At 31.3% G+C, this 21,085-nt stretch overlaps 1 protein-coding gene across 1 annotated transcript in view; it reads left to right on the forward strand.

Moving 5' to 3' along the window:
- Window positions 1–21,085, forward strand: part of LOC116430766 (uncharacterized) — a 119,692-nt gene that overhangs the window by 93,644 nt on the left and 4,963 nt on the right. Inside the window, exons 6-8 of the mRNA XM_076374316.1 lie at window positions 3,633–3,676; window positions 14,988–15,048; window positions 15,334–15,380. Coding sequence (XP_076230431.1) covers window positions 3,633–3,676; window positions 14,988–15,048; window positions 15,334–15,380 — 152 coding nt within the window. The remainder of the gene's footprint in view (window positions 1–3,632; window positions 3,677–14,987; window positions 15,049–15,333; window positions 15,381–21,085) is intronic.

The raw sequence follows: 21,085 nt of genomic DNA on the forward strand, positions 1-21,085 counted from the left end.
GCCTCGTCCACGTCGAATCTGTAATTCAAATTTGAAGTCAAATTAATTTAACGCTCGTCATTTTTCACGTTCCCGCCGGCGCCGCAGTGCGCGGATCTCCAGCAGCCATTTTTCGATATTTCATTCTCTGGAGGTACTACGCTCGTTTTTGATAGATCTGCCGTGACTCTACGTGATGTAACTGTCATTTCCCCGAAGCAAGATCGTTGCATTGTCCTGTATATTTGGAAGATCATTGTACTGTCCTAAATTAAAGGGATCATTTATATTGGTACAAGAAGATGTGCTTTTAATGGATGATGTCGGTTTAGAGTTTACCGGAAATATATACATGTTAAGTATTAAGAGAATATAACTACGATAAATAATTTAATGAGAAATTTTCTATGTTATTAAGAATGTTATGCGTTAAAAGATATGTAGTTTCATTAAGAATTTCACACGGCATGCGACTTTAACAATGCCAAAGACCAAGAAGTTTTTGATAGTCTTAATTTTTAAACATGGAAAACAAACTAATTCTTTGATGAAATAACAATATTTAAAGTCAATCTTTCTTTATTTCTTTGTCTTCCTTTTAATATCTTTAACGAGTACAAATTTTGAAAGTGAAAAAGGGTCGGAACTGAATGGATTAATAAATTAGTGAAATATGTATTCTTACAAGTTGTAAAACACAATAATGCCGTTGAAGTTCTACATTTTACACAAAGACAATATTAAAATCTACGTAGTTGGAGATTTTAAAAACTAATGGTTTTTGCTCTCATGTTTATTAAGATTTTTTCGTTTGCCTTGGTGAATTTGGCAAGAATTTTTTTAGACACCCCGTATATTATACCAAAAAATGTAAGATTATTAATATAAGAAATGTATACTTACTTTTCTTAAAATGTTCCGCCAAGTATAAAGTCAACGAAATTATATTTGATGTAATGAGTTTCATTTTATTATTTAGAAATAACCTCTGTGTACAGTTAGTTGTAATAAATTCGTAAAGCTAAGTTACTGATATAATCTTATAGATACACGTTACACTTGAACGACCAATATATCATAAACCTTATTCTTGCATGGAGCTATAAAATCTAGTCATTCTATTGTACTATAGGCATACAAGACTTGTCGAAATTCAAGCAGCAAAATTACAACTGAATTAACTCATTTACAGTCAGTATACAAAATACTCAGCATTTATAAACTGATCTGTTCCTTAACACATTTACTTATCAATTCATGTATCATCATACAGCAAAATTACCTACATTACAGATTAAAAGTATGTATTTATGGTGCTATAGTTATACATGTTCACTTAATGGTGTCAAACGTTATCATAAGAAAGGTTTTACCAACCGATAATGTAAATAATAATTACATTCAAGATAAAATCAAACTTTATTATTCGATACAAATTGAGATTATTATAATCAAAATATTATTTGTAGTATTATGTAGTAAGACAGTGGGAAATAGTCTAAAATCTTTAGATTTCTTCCGTACAGGGTATGAAGGAACTCAAATGTACAGTATTCTTCTAATCACTTATGAATAGCATCTTAAAATAGATACACTTTAATTAACTGCTTATTTATTTTATATGTTCAGTAAAATAGGAATTTCTTTTTAATTATTTTTAACCCTATTTTTTACTTAGTAACAAGTTTATTAGTTTATCATTTTACATTTGGCTTTTTATTTTAAAGAATATATTTCGCTGTATTAGTGCATTACACATGCTGTACACGGGAAAACTTCACCAATGTATAATAAACGTATAAAGTTAATTAATTTACATAATAAAAAAATTTACATTGTTACATTGATATGTATTATTACGCTGATGAATAATTCTTGAGTTATTCATTCATCATTTACGATATTGTAACATTAATTTCGATAGTATTAAAATTTGGAAAAAGACGGATTTGGAAAGATAAATTTCAAAATAAAATAACAACGACGAAATTTTTTGATAGTTTATTATCCAATATGCAATCATGTACTAACCACACTGGAAAAAGTTCATCCTTCTTAATAGTCATTATAGGTCGGTCACATAATAGGTTAAAGGTATCCTCCCCATAATCTATCGATATTAAATGATTATAGAAAGCAGCTGGTAAGTCGGTGAATGAGTTAGTGCTTCTAGTCGTGTAAGACTAATCGATGGCATAGAGGATCCGGTTGGAAGGTAAAAGGGACGAAAGGCACTAAAACGGCCCTATTAGACCTCTATAGAGTAGCACAATTGAGCTCTTTTATCCTCACACAATGATGGCTGGCAACATTTCGTGGAATCAAATTCATCCTACGTTCACTCTTTCAGAAAGAGAGATTCGAACGATTTCACGGTTATCAATATAGTTTTCTTTCCCTTTTCAAGCACATTTATTAATCAAATTACATGGAACTTCGATCAGACGAATTAACCTTAAATAAGCTACAGGATACATTTATGACAGAAAGAATTCTCACTGTCCTCATTAATACCAAAAGGCAATTCCTTTTAGGTTGCACTTGTTATTTAATTAAATAGTTACTTATTATCGTGAAATACATAATATAAATTTTTATATAAACCTAATCATTGGAGGTATTTTGTTGCTTTTGTTTATGTACTCATTAATATTATGGATAAGTTTTCTATGTAATATACTAGTTTTGGGGCCAATTATTAATTAATTGAGAAGTGTTATAATAAAAGGTGAATGTTGTAACTAAAGTCGAATTTTAGTAACTACGAAATGAGAAATTACACTTACATTAATATAAAGTTGTACAAACTGCAGATAATGAATTGGTTGAGGTATTTAAAACATTTTTACAGTTATTGCTGAATACCAATTATCATTTTACAGTAATTTATTGAGTAACTGCTCCTTTGAGTTCCTCCGCTCCCCTAACATTTTGTAGTTAAGAGGGCATAAGCGTTTGAAATTTTACAAAATGAGTACTTTTTCATCTTAAATATTATAAATGTTCTTGAAAAGTTATAAATATATTTGTAAAATTCTTTCAGTATTGTACCATATATTAAAAAATGAAATTTAACGTCACTACATAACCATTTTAATACATTTTATTTTACCCGTTACATTTTATGCGAATTCGTTTCAAGATTGGAGAAATAAAAAAAATCAGAAAAAGGCATTTTTTTCATTATAACAAAACAATAGAGAATCTGGATTACAAAATGCTGCTTCAACAGACTTGAAATTTTAGTATCAAGCAGCATGTGAAACATGAAGTTTACTTTTCGTATATAGCTCGAGCTCCTAAGCCCTTTAAAGAAAACAGCAGTTTTACAGAAAATACGTTTGTATTTAATTTAGACTGCGTGCTTAATAAAATGCAATTTTTGACAATTTTTGACAAGAAATTAGGTCCATTCAATATTTTTGTTTTATTGCTCTTATCTTATTTTAATTCAAATCTATTTTTTTTAATTGAATGTATTATTATTTTATTTATTGCAAAGAAAGTTAAATTAATCTCTGATAAAATCAATTTAAAAAAAGGAAATGAATACTTAAACATAAACTTTTTTCATGTTTTAATTATACGTTTAAAATATTCAATTTAATTGAATAAATTAATTATGTAAATGTATTTGTTCTTTTCCGTTTCAGATTCTTTAAATTGATGGATGATTTTTTATCTACTAGTGCTGAAGGTAAGTCTGCGTGTATGTTTCATTAATAAGATAGTAAAAATTGTTATGGTAATTATTCGAAATAGGGGTATCTGCGCTGATTTCAATGGCCTCAAAATATGTTGTCATGGGCAACTTTTCCATACACTAGTTCCCTATTTCTAGATGTACGCAAAAATATTTATATGTCTATGTATTCAATGACTATACTTGTCGGAATAAGAGTCTCTTTACAATATGATTTTCATATATATTGTAAAAATCGAGGTTTGGACAACTTCTTTCTTTTACAAAATTGTTGGCCTTATTTTATTTCAGAGATGTTCATAAAAAGACCGCTGGATTCAAATTGGAAAGAATTTCAGCAGTTACAATGTAAAATATTAGAGTAATAGAAATAATTAGCGTTAAGAAACGATATGAATAAGTGTCACATTCGACAAGTTTGCCATTCAGTGATATATTACTTCTTGGGTTTAAATAAATAAATAATTTTTAATGAAAGAAATTGTCGATGAGATTGAAATGTCATCTATTGACCTGTACGTTCTCGAATATAATATGAAAAAATTCAGAAATCATTAAAATCGGTGAGGTTACCTTTTAAGAAGTATGAAGTATATTTTTATAAAATGCACCTCAGAAATTGAAGCTTAGTGACGGTAATGTATATGGAGAAAAGTTGTTCAGAATAATAACCTTGACCATGGGTGCCGTACTGCCTCTCCGCTAAGTAGTGACTTTCGATCAGCTCCTTCTCTTATTACCTTTAGTTCAGAAGCTACCAGAGGCTTTGTATGTCAACAGCTCTATGTAGTGATCAACACAAACAGATGAAAGTAAGTATGAAGAGGGTAATTCTCGCCACTAGGCCGTGAGGAGAAAGACCCTAGGTGGCTTACGAGCTATAGGTTCGATACCCCTGACCTTGACAATATATTTCAATCTCACTGAAATCAGTGAAGACGCCCCTCTTTTTAATAATTACCATTAAAATACTTATTAGCATAATTTCGTTATGAATGGCAAGGGCTCCCTATTGAACCAAACCCAATAACGGCTAATATTTATCTTCACTAATTTAGATTTTCAAAGTCTTGTATTTCTCTTAGTTATTCAAGAAATTAAGCGTTTTTTTGTTGTATATTGCAAATTTGTAAAGTACATAGTAAAAATGTTGCATTCCTAACTCAATGAAAAACACCTAACGTGTTCCGAGGTAATACTACAACTTGTAATACAGACGCTAACGATATATAATTTTATGAGATCTAGCATTCTACGATAATAAAATCTCATTTAAATCGTTTCCGTTGTCGTATAAATTATTGTGAAACAGTAACCTAAATTTTTCATAAAGACTTCTTGCCATATATATATACAATTTGTCATATATGCATAAACTGATAAAGAACCGTGTAAATATCTTGTTGTTAACTGTTAACAATAAGTGTAAGTACGTTGAAATCGTGTTTCCTATCATGTTTTAAGAAAGTCATTGCTCGCTAAGATATTTTGGTAAAGTTCAATTCATTTCGTGGAACAGTGGAAGTAAGTAGAAAGTGTTCAGGGTCCTCAATACGTAAACACAATGATTCTCCTTACTCATTCCTCGTTAGGACATGAATAAGTCATACAGCACTGTAGGGATTTCGTATTTTTCCTCTGTTATGTTCCTTGCACTGCGACAGACGCAACTCCATGTGGCAGCGATTCGTGTTCGCACATTCAAGTGTTGTTAACGCGTACGTAGAAGTCGGAATACGGTGAGTGATGTGTCAAGGTCACGTGGTTGCCGAGTTTCCATGTTTTCTTAGTTTGTTTCGGTGCCGGCAGATTGGCAACCGTATAGGCAGTTATCGTATCAGCAATTTTTTCGTCAGTACGATCAACACGCCGCAGGCACGGTAGCCTGCGTATGATATTTCGCAGTTACAGATACCGATGGAATACACGCGCCGCAATATCCCCGTATAATTTCTCCGGCAGCAGCACTTCTCGGAGGTACGCAAGGTGAGAGATAACTAAGCCGAGTCCATTTACAGTGGCTGGTGATTTATCGGCCGCGGAATGTAAGATGTCGTTAATCGTCTTCCACCCATCCTCCGTGTCGTGTAATACTCTTCACGAGCCACCTATACGTATAGGAAGTATATGTTTATGAGTGTTTATGCGTGTATCAGCTGTAAATAGCGAGCGATACCAGCCACGTTCGAACTTCAATCGTTCGATTGATTTAAGGCGGCAGTAATCGGCCGACTGAAAAGCCCTTGCGCTCCACGTATGTACTGACGATATTTTCGTGTTTATGTACGCGCACGACTGAACGTTAAGGTCCTTTCCCGTTTCAGCGGCTCTTACATATATTTCCAGCGGTGTTTACGTTCTTACTAGAAGTCACAGGAACACGAAAGGAGAGCCATCTACCAGAGGCTATTTGAGCCGACGTACCTCCCGCTTATATATCATATTGCCACATTAACCACGTCGCTTCGGGTCGTACTTCGCGACTACTCTAGTAGCCCGAAAACCAACCTTAACATTCACCAGGGAGTGGCATGCAATACCGGGTGCTTCCTCCTACCCATCTCTCTTCGTGTGCCCCACCTTTTTTCTTTCACGACCGTGTCCTCCGGGTATGGGCCAGCACGATATACAGCACTTTTTATTTCAAATAACATTTACCGATGGTGGTACTATATAATTATTCAAATCAAAGTTACAAATCAACGGTTTGGGAGAGTTTATGAAAAATTCCAATTTGGAATTCAGGCTTCAGAAAATGGGAACTGAGTAAATAAAAATTTGTCCTCGTAAGATTCTCGTAAATTGGAAATAATATAAGAATGTCTTTCAATCTTTACAATTTTTAATTTCATATGCTTACTTTTATTATAAATACTTGGCATTCATAGTGTACGAATAAGTTTGATGAAAACATGGATTTTTATGTCATCTTATAGCAGTAAAATCTATTAATTTTTCAAGTTTTGTTTAAAATTATTAATTATAGAAATTTGTTATTTTGTGGCTACAAAGATACATTTGGAAACTAGGAAAAGTGTTTTTATTTATCTTTTTGTCACTATTAAATCAATTTGCATCCAATTATTATTACCCTCGTTAGCGTTGTAACAATTATTCGCGTGCAGTGTTGCACAAATAATCATCAGAATGTAAAAACTAAGAAGGTTTCTTAAAGTTAGGTAGTTTGTGCTGGGATATACTAATTTCTTACAAAAATTTAAAAAAATTAGCTAAGTTTTATGTTTCTGATGGGAAATTCAACTTTTTGCGATTGAAAAGTTTGGATTATATGAATGAAAATATTACAAATCAAAAGTATAATCACTAGAGAAATATATTACGAAATTTAAATTTAAAAATATAGTTTCGAGGATAACGCGTTTGCAGTTTCTAGGTACTCACAGTTTAAATCATTGATTTTGATAATTAAATTTCATTTGTTTTTTTCTTTTTTTAAATATTTCAGAGTTGAGTACCCATTCGTCTTTTAACATTTCCCACAGTTGTACTATTTTCAATGTTGATACCATTACCATTTTATTTCATTACATTATTACCATTATCACTAGCTATTGACGCGTGACATTAAATGACTTCCTAACTTCGTTACTTTCTCAAACATGATTCAAAGATTTTAAGAACATATTTGTATAATATTATAGTATGGATGTACTAAAAAAAAATCGACTTTTAGACTAGTTATACGAGAATCGTCTCTTAATGAATGGATTTAATTTTTATATGCAAGGTCTACAAGGATAAAGACATTTCCACGTTAGTATATTAATATTTCTGATAAATAATAATCTTCTTGTTCTATAAGTGTGAATTCTTACATAGATTTTGATTTCCAATTTCATAAACGTTTTTTACATTTTTGCAAACTAATCAAATTCGAAAATCATTAATATCAACTTTAATATGATTTTTATTGTCCTTATTGGCATTTAATTGCAATAATGAGGGGGTCGTACAGTGTTGAACACTCTTAAGTTTCTTTTACCATAACTTAACCAATTTTTAATAAAACTTAAATTTAGAAAAACGAAATTTCTAGTAAGAATGAGGCTTAACAAGGAGTCAGAAACCGTTTCCTCTAAATTTTATCATGAATATTAATAATTATCATGAATAAAAAAATTGCAAGTTGCAATGTATCGAAAAATTGTCGTCTAGTACCAAACATCTTCTTAAGTAATATATTTTAAGATCTAAATAATTAATAATCTTAATAAAACACATTTGACACGTTGAACGCCGCACGATTTCACAGAGGAAAATACGCCGAATGAAAAAAATAAAATATTAAATCATTTGATCGAATTCTATTATTACTATTCCACGTTCATCTAGCTGAATGTCACTGTATTATGTACCATTATTTATAATATAGAAATGTTTTCATATAATCGTCGTTTCATTGAGTGAACTATAGTAATTCGATTTGGTCGGGGGTCACCGGTGACTCCCATGGCATTCAACGTGTTAAATAGAACAACACTTTTATTTGACAGTAAAACTACCGAGCAATCAAATCGCTTAACCTGTATGTATGGCCTTGTACAAATTCCAAAATTGCATTCATTAAGATTTCGATTGATTTATATTTTAGAATCTATGTTAGCGAACCATAAAAAACATTGTGTCTTTTAAAAAATTGCAAAAATACGAATCCAAAATAAGTTGTTCTGATCCGTTTGGTAGTCCTAGTGTTAAACACATTTTCAAATATCATGAACTAAATAATCGATGTTCTGTTGATCGGTATATAACGCGGACTAAGAAGCCCAACTTTCACACTGCACCCAGTTTTTACTGATCTGCTCTTTGAGGAAGTATTCTTTTCTTTTTTTAATAGTTATTTCTTTTCTTAACTTCCTTTCCTTTTTTATATTCTCATGTTTCTTTAGTGGTTTCTCAGCTTCCTTACTATTTTCATTCTTTTTCTCATTGATCAATTAATGTTTTTAACATCTTCTATAAAAGATTCTATGCTTCGAATTTTGAATTGATGCGATCAACTTACCTTACAAAGATGCTTTCCCGAAACTTTTATAGTGACCCACGTACGCATAAAATTTCGCTAGTAATATTCAAGGTTAATACAATTAAATATAATTCGTTTGATTTAAAATATTCGATAAACTATACGCACATCTCGGTTGAACTCGTAATCAGCTTCAAATGGGCCGTCAATTATAATTGATCGTGGAATTCGTTTCAGTCAATAGCCTATCGATCGACACATAGGTTATTAGTGAAGGGTAGACGTCTCTGTTGTGATTTGGCTCCTGTGGAGAAATGTTTGAGTTCGTTTGTTGAACAGCAGGGTGCCTGTAGGCACACATACTTTCTTATTTCCTGAGGCGGTCTCTTGTATGAAGCAGAAGTAACATACATTTTTAAGTGTATAATAGCGTGTTTACATTCTTATTTATTATGATACTTTTATACACACTTTGTAACTACTTAAAACATTAGTTAATTTAGCAAAGTGGTATTTGTTCTTTTAATATTCTAATTACGTAATAATATAAAATAATGACGAACAATTTTCTAAACCGTATTTATTTCGTTAACATTCTTAACTATTAGGTACTGTATTTTTGTCCAGTATATAATAAATTCTTTACGGCAGAAATAAGAGAATCAAATTTTAGATCGTTAACCCTTTATAAAACAAAAGTTCTACGACATGAAATAATTTTCTTTCTGTTAATAATTTTTAATTAGAGACTGAGGATCGCTTTATATCTTTAATTTACTTTTTAAGACTAGTTTCCTTATTTACGAATTTTAAGTTGCATCAACAGCTGAGATTATTAGTGACAATAATTTCTTATTTTTTTTTTAAGAGAAAATAAAATGCTTAGTTTAAAAATTAGGTATTAAGAATATTTGGAATTACTCGTATTAGGCTCTCACTATGTATCAATGATCAATGACTGGTTAAATTCTTGATTTGGCTATAATCTATCGATAAGTTTTGCTCAGATAATGAAAATAATTGGTTGTTATATTTATTTGCACATAGAAACTGATTTTGTATTATTAAAACAAGAGTCACTTCAACCTTTGAGTTTTCGCTGTCGTAACACATTGTGATACATTCTAGTATGAGGAGTAATATTGGCACGTTGATTAATCATAATTAAATATTCATGAAAATTAAGCGAATTTTCTTAATAAATTACACAAATTTCTTTCCTTATACACTTACCACTTATTACTAGAATTACTATAGAAGCTTTTGTTATATTGAACTGATTCATAATTGGATAAAATAATGCATAGAAAAATAAGAAAATCGTATTATGACGAAATTATAATTACTTTAAATAAGTTTCAAAATATTATATGGTTTCCTAATTAATAAAAATTATACAAATACATATCTGTTCATTGGAGGTTATTAACTTCTTAATGATGGCGAACATATAATAAAAAGGTAATTCTTATCTGTGTAAGGTAATAGAGTTGTGCAATAGGAGGGTTTATTTAATTAACATTATCATAAAGTATAATAACTTTAACCTTAGAGTATATTGGTACAACTTACCTTAACTCTTTCGATCATGGAGTCCTCATATAAGGACATACTAAATAAATGCTTGATGTATCTAAATTCGGTAAATTTTATTGTTTCTAAACGTTGTCCTCATATTATCATAACCATAGATTCTATTTGACAATGATGTCGACCTTTTTTGTCAAATTGAGTTATCACAAAATAAAACTAAAGACGTACATTCAAGTGGACTCTCCCCAGCTATCTTGGTGATTGTGATAACACAATTATAATCGTATTCAAAAACACTTTCAATAGTCAACATATTTTCTTCATCTCTAATTAGCTTTACTATTTTCTGTTACTATTAAAAATTTTATTATAATTATTCAATACCAGCTATAAATTTTCCTAACGTTTCTTCAGAGGAAAGTCAGAAAATTTTCATAGCTTGACGGTTAATTAAGTAACTGTTTTCCTCATCATGTAATTGAAATAGATTCGAAGAGTGTAAATAATTTGCATGAAAGAGTAACGTATTAGAATCAATGTTGAATAATACTGTTCACACGTAACAGTGGACAATGAGTAGTGTTCTACGAATATGCGCTGAAGAAGATATTAATTACATGTCGGAGGTCTGCCATTACAGAAGGTAAAGATGTATTACTCGATATTTAATCGTCCGTGAAAGTCGATATAGTGGATCAGAAAGGTCGCAGGTCATTGGCAATCTTTCTGAGGATCGGTTTATTTGCCAGGCTTAGCATGTTGGTGCACCACGGGGGTGCTCGCTCTAGATTCACATTAGATGCCGACGTGTTCCGAGAATATTCCTGTCTTCTGCAAGATATATGTTTCTGCGTATGCAAAAGGGAGATGACCCTGTGATAGATAGGAACGTGGAATGAGCTTACCTTGCTTGTTCCCTGCGTGTAAATCTGGACTCTTACTATCCGTTAAACCAGCTGGTCGTTAGTTGGGTATCAAACTGTTATCGAAATAATCACTAATGAATTTTTTATTCGTTCATATTACCTAATAACGACTCCATTAAAGTACGGTTCCATGAAAGATAAGTGGCTGAATTATAGTAGAAATCCAACTTATAATAGGAGTCTCTGAAATACTTTTGGATTTTTTAAAATTGGTATCTGTGTCTTTTTTCAGATTTGTTATCGCATTGTTTTATTTCTGCACGGTTTTTTGATATTGGTTTTCAATCAGTAAGAATAACATCTAACGGAGTTATTTGGTCTAGGTATTAATTGTATATTTTATGAATTTTACTATAATGAGAGTGTAATATTAATTTGTTTATACAAATCTGTATATAATGTATAATAAATATGTTATTATATATTATAATTATAAACGTATATATCTCATAATATATACCAGTTTTATCCTACAATTAGAGTAACTATTGATTCAGTTTTTCTTACATTTGTAACTATGTACTTTCTTATTTCATTACTTCCTATCGTCATTATCTTTTATTTCTTTGACTGTACCTAAATTTCTGATTCTTTACACTATTCAATTTTACTATATTATTGTACTGTGTTATATTTTATTATACTATTTTAATCTTGTTTTATTGTAAAATATATTAGGTTTCCATACACTTTGCTATTGTAAATTGCCAAATCTATATCTATATTTAACTGTTTAATTGTTTAATCGTTTAATTTATTTTCCAAGTTTAATCGTTTAAATTATTTTCCAAGTTTAATCGTATATTCTGAATTAATTTTTCGACTTTTCCAATAACGAATACAAAATTAACTATAGAAAATGTCCAAAATTCAACTGGGAACAAATTATTAAACTGAAGAAACAATTATAAGTTAAAATTTCAGGTGTCTTGGACACCTTCGCTAGAGATAGTGTTAAATGTTCAGTAATTCTAGCGTTAAGCACTGAAACAGTGGTGCATCAAGTGTACAATTAAATCTTCCATGTCCCGAAGGATCGTGCTACGTTATTCATAGGATATTCCCCAATTATTTTTTTTCACGGTCCATTTTGTCGGCATCAGGGGCGTAATTTCCCCCGACTCGCTGATAAATACACTCGCCTCACTGTATGGGAGTACTGAAACGTTCAGACCTCGCTCCTGCGTATAAATGGCGTCATGTTTCCGCGAACGATCTTCTTAAGAGGCTCGCGAAGGTCAACCAACATATCGCATGACCTCCGATGGCCACTTAATTCACAGTGTAAGCCGAGGCGAGGGGCTACGAGTGGGTCCAAAGTATCGCGTACTCACACTCCGTCCGCGCGGAAAAGGAAAATGCGGAGAGAGAAATTGACGGGCGAAAGAGGTAGTAGGGTCATGCCGGTCATTATTACGCGACTACTCCGATCGAGGTTTGCCCCTTACGAAAGTGCCGCCGTGACCCGCTCAAACTTGAGCCACGAATCGTCGTGAATTCGTCGCAGCTTTCGCTGGTAATTTGCGGTAATATTATAATCAGCCCCTTGCTGGGCTCGAAGAGGTGCCGATCCTGCACTTCACGCTGAATTGATGACCCGTGAAATCGTGCGTCTCACCTTACGCGCGTTGCTCTTATATTTATCGCTTGGTTCTCTCTCACCCGATCTCACCCGCCGAATTTTAAAATCTCTTGAAATGTTGGTACCCTCAGTATATACTCGTTTTGTTCAATACGAACGTATTCCTTTGGAATTAACAGTAAAATATTTGAATAGGTTCTAGTGACAATTTCATACTCATGTATCATTGTTAAATTCGTTATGGTTATACTGGATGTTTCAAGGTTCTCCTGTAAAGCTTGTATCATTATGTTTTATACGTTTTTCTATTAATCTGTTAACTGCGGAATTGAATTTGAAAAATCTCTGGTAATATTCGTAATGAAATCAAATAATGATGCGTATACTCGGAAAATGCAGGTCATATGCACCTATAATATATTGTAATGGAAAGCTAAGCAAAGAAGAATTACATGTTTATCTGAAAAATAAATAATTGATCGTTGAAAGAAGTAGTATCATTTTGATTTTGAGATGACGTGTTAACTGGTTAAAGTAACATAATTATTTTGTTATTTTTCTTTAAAAATAATATTATTAGTGCTCCATGTCGGAACGTTTCACGCGTTGACCGCCACGAGAATTTTGACCGTTTTGTATAGTATTATTTATTTTCTCGTAATGAAAGCAAATGATATTGGTATTAGTTATTGATGGTTTGGTGTCATAGTTCTTGAGTAACACTATCATTTAGCTATCTGTATTATTGAATATATTGATTCAAGATCAGTTTCCTTCGTGTAATTGTCTTCAAGCATTTTGGAATTTCCAGTCATCGTGGCGGTCAATGTGTTAATAGTAATAAGTTAGTAATATCATTGAATACAATAGTTATTTTAAATATTTTCAGCGCTTTCGTTTAATAAACGTAATTTGCATGTACATATTAAATAAATTTTATCAACATAATTTTTATTTGCTTTCATTATTATTCATTTTTATATTGAAACATAACATCTTGAAAATCATTATGGATTTTGTGTAATATTAACCGAGTATGGCTAGAAAATATTTTGATACTGGTAATCTTTGAGTAATTTTTGTTAATACAATTATAGGTATATTTAAAGATTATATTATTATTAAAACAATTCTCAAACACTTAGGAATTTAATAATTTAAATGCAATGGATTTTTAGAATTTAACCTTTAGGAAACTGAATTTAACGAGCGATTTATTTTTCTTCTTTGAATTTTAGTAAATTAAAACTAAAACAAAAATGAAAGATGAGAAAATAAATACAGGAAAAGATATTGCATTTTAAAATATAGCATCTTGTATAAGGATATAAATGCTACATTCATTTTTTACACAATAATACTTTCAAATAATATGAATTATGTAATAAAAAATTCAACTTGTATTTGGAATTCGCCCTTAAATTCTATATTAAAGAATAATTCGAAAAGTTGAATTTACGTACTTCTATGGGACTCGAATTTCTCGTCAATAGTTTAACTTTCATCGAATTTCGAAATTTCGGTTACTGTAACCATATATGCATATTATTAGATATTAAGGTTCGATGTATACTATCGGTCCTCTCACGCTCCTCTGAATATTCTTTTTTTGTTTATTACTTTCGATGAACGGAGGTAAAACAAGGTCGAACCGAGAAGGGACCGAGATTCACAGTGTGAACATATGCGTTAAAAACTTGAATAATATTTGATCGAATAGAGAGTGGATCAAGAGCCGATAGTTTATATAGGGCCTAATTATGATGAACTAGAAACTACTTGTGATCAATTTACATTCGGCACTGTTCGTTCACTGTCTCGTGACACTAATAATATAAAAGACATATTTAATATATTTGAACGTATTATATTTATGTTACACCTCTGTATTTATAAATGTATGGAGAAGGTACAATTAACCCCTGTACCATGATTTCTTTTACAACTGCACTCGACATAACTACTTCATTGTTCATAATTCGTTAGAAAAAGAAAAACATTCTACGATCATTTTATGTCTACATTTACTCTAAAGCACTATAATCGATAATAGAAAAATAATATTTAATTTTGACTCGAAAGAATTAAGTGATATTTATATTTGCTAAATTGTACTTGAAGTCTTTGCTACGAATCTAACATGATATTGCAGGGCAAGGGGTAAACAGAAAGTACAGTTTCTAATTATAATCAAATTTCATGCATAATATTATTTTACATGTGAATTACCTTTTATAATTTCTGTAACTTGAAATATGTTTATTTCTTTTGTTTCAGAAGACATTATTGGTGTTCACTGCACACACGGTATAAATCGTTCTGGGTACCTTATTTGTAGGTTAGTATACATTTTAATCAGTTTTAATTAGCTACTAATTATTATTTTCTTAATGGCTTAATACATTCATCATAAAATAGAAGTAAATAATTTTAATATATTGAGAATAAGCCATAATTAATAACTCTGATCTAATCATCACTTGAGGATCCTCATCTATTTATAATTTATATACAAACGTTCATATAGTAATTAACCTTATCTACATTCTTAATTTCTGTCCAAATTTATTAAATTAACTTAACCAGTAAATACACTTACAATTTTTCATTTGCTTTATTTTAGATATCTTGTGCAACAATTAGGGTGGGACCCTGAGGAGTGTATAAAAAGTAGGTGATTTTTATACTTTTTGATTTTTCGATAGTATTTCATAGCATTGGTTTTATATTCAACGAGATTTTCTATTTTAATTTTTTTTTTACATATTTTGATTTGTAAAGATTATAATATATAATCAAAAATAAGTAATGTTTTTAAAGAGTTTCTACGTAATCCGATGCTATAATTCTTATGATATCGTACATTCTTAAAATACTAATATTTACATAAATTAAGTATTAATGGAATCAATGGTTTTATACAATACAATGTAATAAATAAATTCAGCGTTATGATTTTCTTTATTTGTGCAATTCACTAAGTGAAGCAATAAGAGCAAGGGTTAAATAATTTGAATCGTCGAGTAATTAATGAATTAATGTTAAACTTAATTAATAATCTGCAAATATTTGAAAATTTCCAATTCTTCGAGAGTCATATTATAAATTAAATAAACTGTTGTGTACAAAGTACTATTTTACCATATAACCCCAATATATCTAGATGTATCAGAAAATTTGTACAGTATATAGCATAATCATGTACTTACTAGACAACAATCTCGTATATGGTAAATATACAGAAAAATTGAAGAGGAAGATTCATTATTTTTTCTAACTAGCATAATAATATGTGAACTCTTTGTATGTCAATATTTTTGAAGAAAAACGAAGGTAATTTTCATTTTTCGCTTATACGAATAGTATAAGCAAAGCTTATATCAAGATAAATTCAACCAAAAGCGATATAATGGGGACCAAAATGATTTAACGTAATCAATGAAAAAAACATTTCTTACTATCCTATTTATTAAAATATATTATTAATGAGACATTATAATATGTAGAATATAATTTCCAATTCTGAATTAATTTTGAACCTCTGTCAATTACATTATCATTATATTATTTTCAAACCTCGATTTATTAGAGTATAGATTTTTATATATTTATAGCGCTTAAAAATCTTCTCAAGTCAATAAAGTATAAAGTTGCGTATTATTTAAATACACGCCGTATAACCTTACCAATAGAAAATACAAGTAAATATTAGTATTCCAATTATTTTTTCTATTCCCAACTTTGCACGATCTTGTACAGTTTTGCATTGCATATGATTGAATTTACCTTCAACGAAACACGTTTCCGTTCGATGTGACAAATTCCATTTCGTTTAAGGAATTAAAATGCAACTTCATTTCTTCAAAACTATTAACACATAAAATATTACGTATACTGTTATATTAGTTATGAAAAATAATAAAACATTTTCTCCCTTTATTTTTTCTACATATTAGGTGTAATAAAAACTTCTTCCCAATGAGCTTTACCCAGATGAATTCGTTTTATCAAAGGCACTGAATTTTTATCACGATAGAATTTGGCGACTCTATAAACAAATGGGCGTGTATCATAAATAAGAATAGCGATTATTCCGAAGATTAACCATTTGTACATTATTTAACACCAGAACTACCGAATGCTTTACATGAATACTATGTAATCCTTATAGAAATGGTAATAGTAAATTTTTGTTGGTTTCTTCATATATTCATTGTAATATTGAAGTGACACTGTTTATTTTTCCAATTATTTCAGATATGTAGGGAGAAAGTAGGGTAAAACGGAACGGTCAGGTAAAATGGGACAGTAATGTTTTTCATAGATAAAGAGCTCGTATGGAATTGATATCGCATGACATGGTTCTAATAAATCCTCGATGTAGTTTGAGATCGTTTGCACAACAGTGCATTAGTTGTTTTTCGATTAAAAGCATTGGAAAGATATGCAATGAAAAAGTTTCGATGTTACATAGATGTTTGAAGCATTTTTTGTTTACCTTTCGATTAAAAAATTGAAAGAAATAACTACAGTACTGGATTTTACGTTTCTTGTACTGTTTTTTGGCATTTAAGTTGTTTATCTCATGCCAAACTGTAAATTTTACATGCTTTTCTAAATTATGATGCGCGGGCAAAACGGAACAGTTTGGTACAGGGACAACAGGAGTCCCTTGCTATGCGCTTTGTTTATAGTTTTAATTTCTTGCGTGTCATTGTATTGATGTATAGCAAATTAGAATCGAAAATGAGATAAAAACTGACCGATTAGTTTTCTCCAGTGCAGAAAAAGGAGATAGTACATTTATTTGTGATTTTTATTCATAATATGATGTATATATACAGTTTATTTCTAATACAAATGTTCCGTTTTACTCTATCATTTTTGCGAAGCTGATATTTCAATGCTTGTAGAATATTGTATTTTCCTTGGCAACTAAATATTTTTATTTAAAAAGTTTTGTATTTCCTTATAGCCAAATGTCTTCTTAAGGTTTCCAAAACAAGGTTTCATGAGTTTACTGTTCTAGATACTTTGTTAGTACGATTTAAAAAAAAAAACATTCCATTTTACTGTACTTTCCCCTAACAGTTTTAAGATGCCAATAATTGCGAGATAAGAAAACTGAAGCCCTTCAATTTGACAGTTGCGGTAGTTCTAATGTTAAAAAGTTTTCTAGTGTAAAAAATCGGAAAGAACTTTTTACTATATCTAATACTTACTTCTATGAGGACACTGTCAGGTAACTGCATGAACACCTTGTGTTCACAGAGATTTGCATCTTTTACTTATTATGATACGCCAATAAGAAAACTAGTATTAATTTAATTCAACATAATGAAAATCAATGTTATTATGCATTCTTTCTTGGTTGGTTTTCTTCATTTTGTTCACAAAGCAGTTTAATGCCATAACATGATTAATCTCTCTATTAAGAACTTGTACGGCAAAATATTTATCTAAATGTTGTCAACGTAAAGTTTTAGAAAAGTTAGATAGCTCTGTCTTTCATTCATGAGGTATTAATATGATGTATCGTTGATTCGTTGTTGTTTATAATTATTATTAACTATTTCCAATTATTTACTAATTCAGCAACGTATTTTTCTCATAGGTTGCCATATTGATTCATTTCAGTGAAATAGTTTTGTTAAACTTTATACTTTCTTGAAGGTTTACCTTGATGTAAATAACTCAACACGTTTTCAATAAGTTTTACGTTGGGCAATTCTGAAGGCAGGTTCAATATCTGGATATAAGGTGTTGCTTTCGATTCTGTAGGTTCTAATAATAACCCGAATTAATTCTTTTTAATAATTTTGTTCATTTTAGTCGTGCTCAGAGTAGCTATGCATTAATAGCGACATGGCCCCGAATGTTCGAAAACAACTTTAATCATGTACTTTTGTAAATTATGTCATGGCGTATTAAAGCTTAATGAAAAATCCGACCACAGTTAATATTGTAATATTAGAATGCTGCAGAAGTTTCGCCCGTTTCAATGTATCGGCTGTAAATTTGATTTTTGGAAGCATTTTGTGTTTACCTCAAACTATATAGTTTTATTTCCAATATTATTTTTTTCGTTGCCATATCCACGTGAGGTCTTGCGTTATCTTGAAGATGACTTAACCCTTTCGTCCAGAATGGTACATTTTGGTACCACAAACATTTTAAATTACCGGAAAGCTAGAAAACGCTTAGATGAAAGAAAATTGTACCACACGCGAATCTTTGCTTATGACTGACAGCTTTAGTACCTACCAGCTGTCAGTACATGTGTTTTGATTGATTAGTATGCAGCAGTAAGTTCCTTTATCACAAAATTTATATTTTAAAAAATGCATATTCAGGGACGAAAGGGTTGAAACACTTGAATTGTAAATTCCAAGGTCTAAAAGTTAATGAGAATATCTTACATACATCAGTCTCTCTTAGGCCCAAATATCGCTGTTTATGTTAAAGATTTGCAGAATCGATAAGAGGGACAGATTGTTTATACGAGAAGGCGGACAGAACTTAGGCAGCAACCTACTACTATTATAATTTGAATAAAAAATGTCGTGTTCGAAGTGATTATAGACATTTCTTCGATATTGTGAGATCGTAAGGTTCAGTGCATCCAAATGGATAAATGTATTGATGGATTGCGATCGAAACGATCTGAAAAATTAACAAAAAGAGTTCGTAATTGTTAGAATATTTAGACGTGTAAACACCGTGGCAAACTCGTTGTAAACCACTTGTTTGCGTCGGACCCAAATAGTTACTTTCATACAATATAATACAACAACAACGAAAATTAATTGAAATCACATTAACAACCCATTTGATGTCGGTGTCCTTTGTTTCTTATGTTTCATTATTATCCTACAACCATTGGCGTTTTTCTTTCTTTTTATATTTCTTTATTTACTTGTTCGTGAATGTTTTTGACATTTTCAGGTAGAATAGGACCTGAACGCTCCATTATCCGAACCAATGATACATCATTCTCATTTAATTTTCTGATGTTAAATTAAAAAACTTCATTGGAAACATTCTGAGTGCTACAAATCAAATTTTTACGAAGAAAATAGTAGCTAGACTGTTTCGTTTGACATTATTTACAAAATTTGATTTTTTTGTTGTTAAATGCGACTGAAAATACAATAATTAAAGTGCATTAGGAGAATACCTATTTTTTATATTTCTCGAAAATTCTATGCGCTATCTTATTGTTGTATAAAAGATTGAATTTAAATTTGTAAACGCTTAAGTGCCAATCCTATTCGTTACTACATTAGATACTGATACAGTAGATCAAAAATATCTTCCTTTAACTTGTTCCTTTTATTCCTAATTAGAATATACTGCAAGGAAAAATATATGTATGTAGGTAAATTTTTAATTTAAAATAGAACCTCTAATATATCGATCAAACTTATTTGCCAATCTAACACGAGTGTGTCAGACGACTCGTGACTATATCTGACGCGATCGAGCTGCTCGACGAGTCTTCGAATGTCTCGGGTACTCGGCTTGAGCTCACTCGATCTTTACCGACCCATCTCGACTCCGAAATGTCAAGTACCGTTCGTTACAGCGAACCTGGCACTCTCATCTGAGTGGCGCGATTCGAAGGCGCAGGCCTTGCGCACACAAATTTTCAGTTCTGGTATATGATTCGCTGAGGTGATCACGCAGACTAATCGAGTCACACGACAAAGGGCGCGAAGAGCCATTTCCGGACCAGCAATTGGATTTCTCAGAGCCGCAAAGGAGGGATAGGCGGACCTATCGAGCGACTGTTTCTGCTTCTACGACGCACAGTCGGCCAGAATCGTAGAAACGCTCGCAAAATTCATATTTCTGTTATTTTTACATCAATAATTACGAAATAGGCTGTTCCTAAAGTTTTGGGTGTTGCAGAATCTGATTCTGCTCTTATTTTTTAGTAAGATGAGAAACTACTCTTATAAAACTGTTAGTAGCCCAAATTTCATTCATTGCTAGCAAAGTTGAAAATTTGACTTTGGCGCACGTTCTTACTATTCTGACCCTTTGTGCGACGTTACGATTGCCAGGTTCGCTGCAATGGACTGTACTTAAATACCCCTAACAACTGTCATAAGATCATACCAGACACCCAAATACAGTGCGCTACTCGCGTGAGTCAAGCCGGCTTGTGTCTCAAAAGTGAAGAGGGGCAAGGGGACTCGACCACACGCTTCACTTCAGTTCGCGGCTCAGCCAGTAACAAAGACGTGTCGAAACTAATTCTGCCATTACTATCTGGCCGAGCACCACGAGTGGGCGTCTCCCCTTGTCCCTCTTCATTTTTGAACCACGTGAATAAGGCACCCGGGTATCTCAAATATAGTACTGTCCTCCAA

The sequence above is a fragment of the Nomia melanderi genome, chromosome 2 (genome assembly GCF_051020985.1).
Source record: "Nomia melanderi isolate GNS246 chromosome 2, iyNomMela1, whole genome shotgun sequence".
Classification (NCBI taxonomy): Eukaryota; Metazoa; Arthropoda; class Insecta; order Hymenoptera; family Halictidae; genus Nomia; species Nomia melanderi.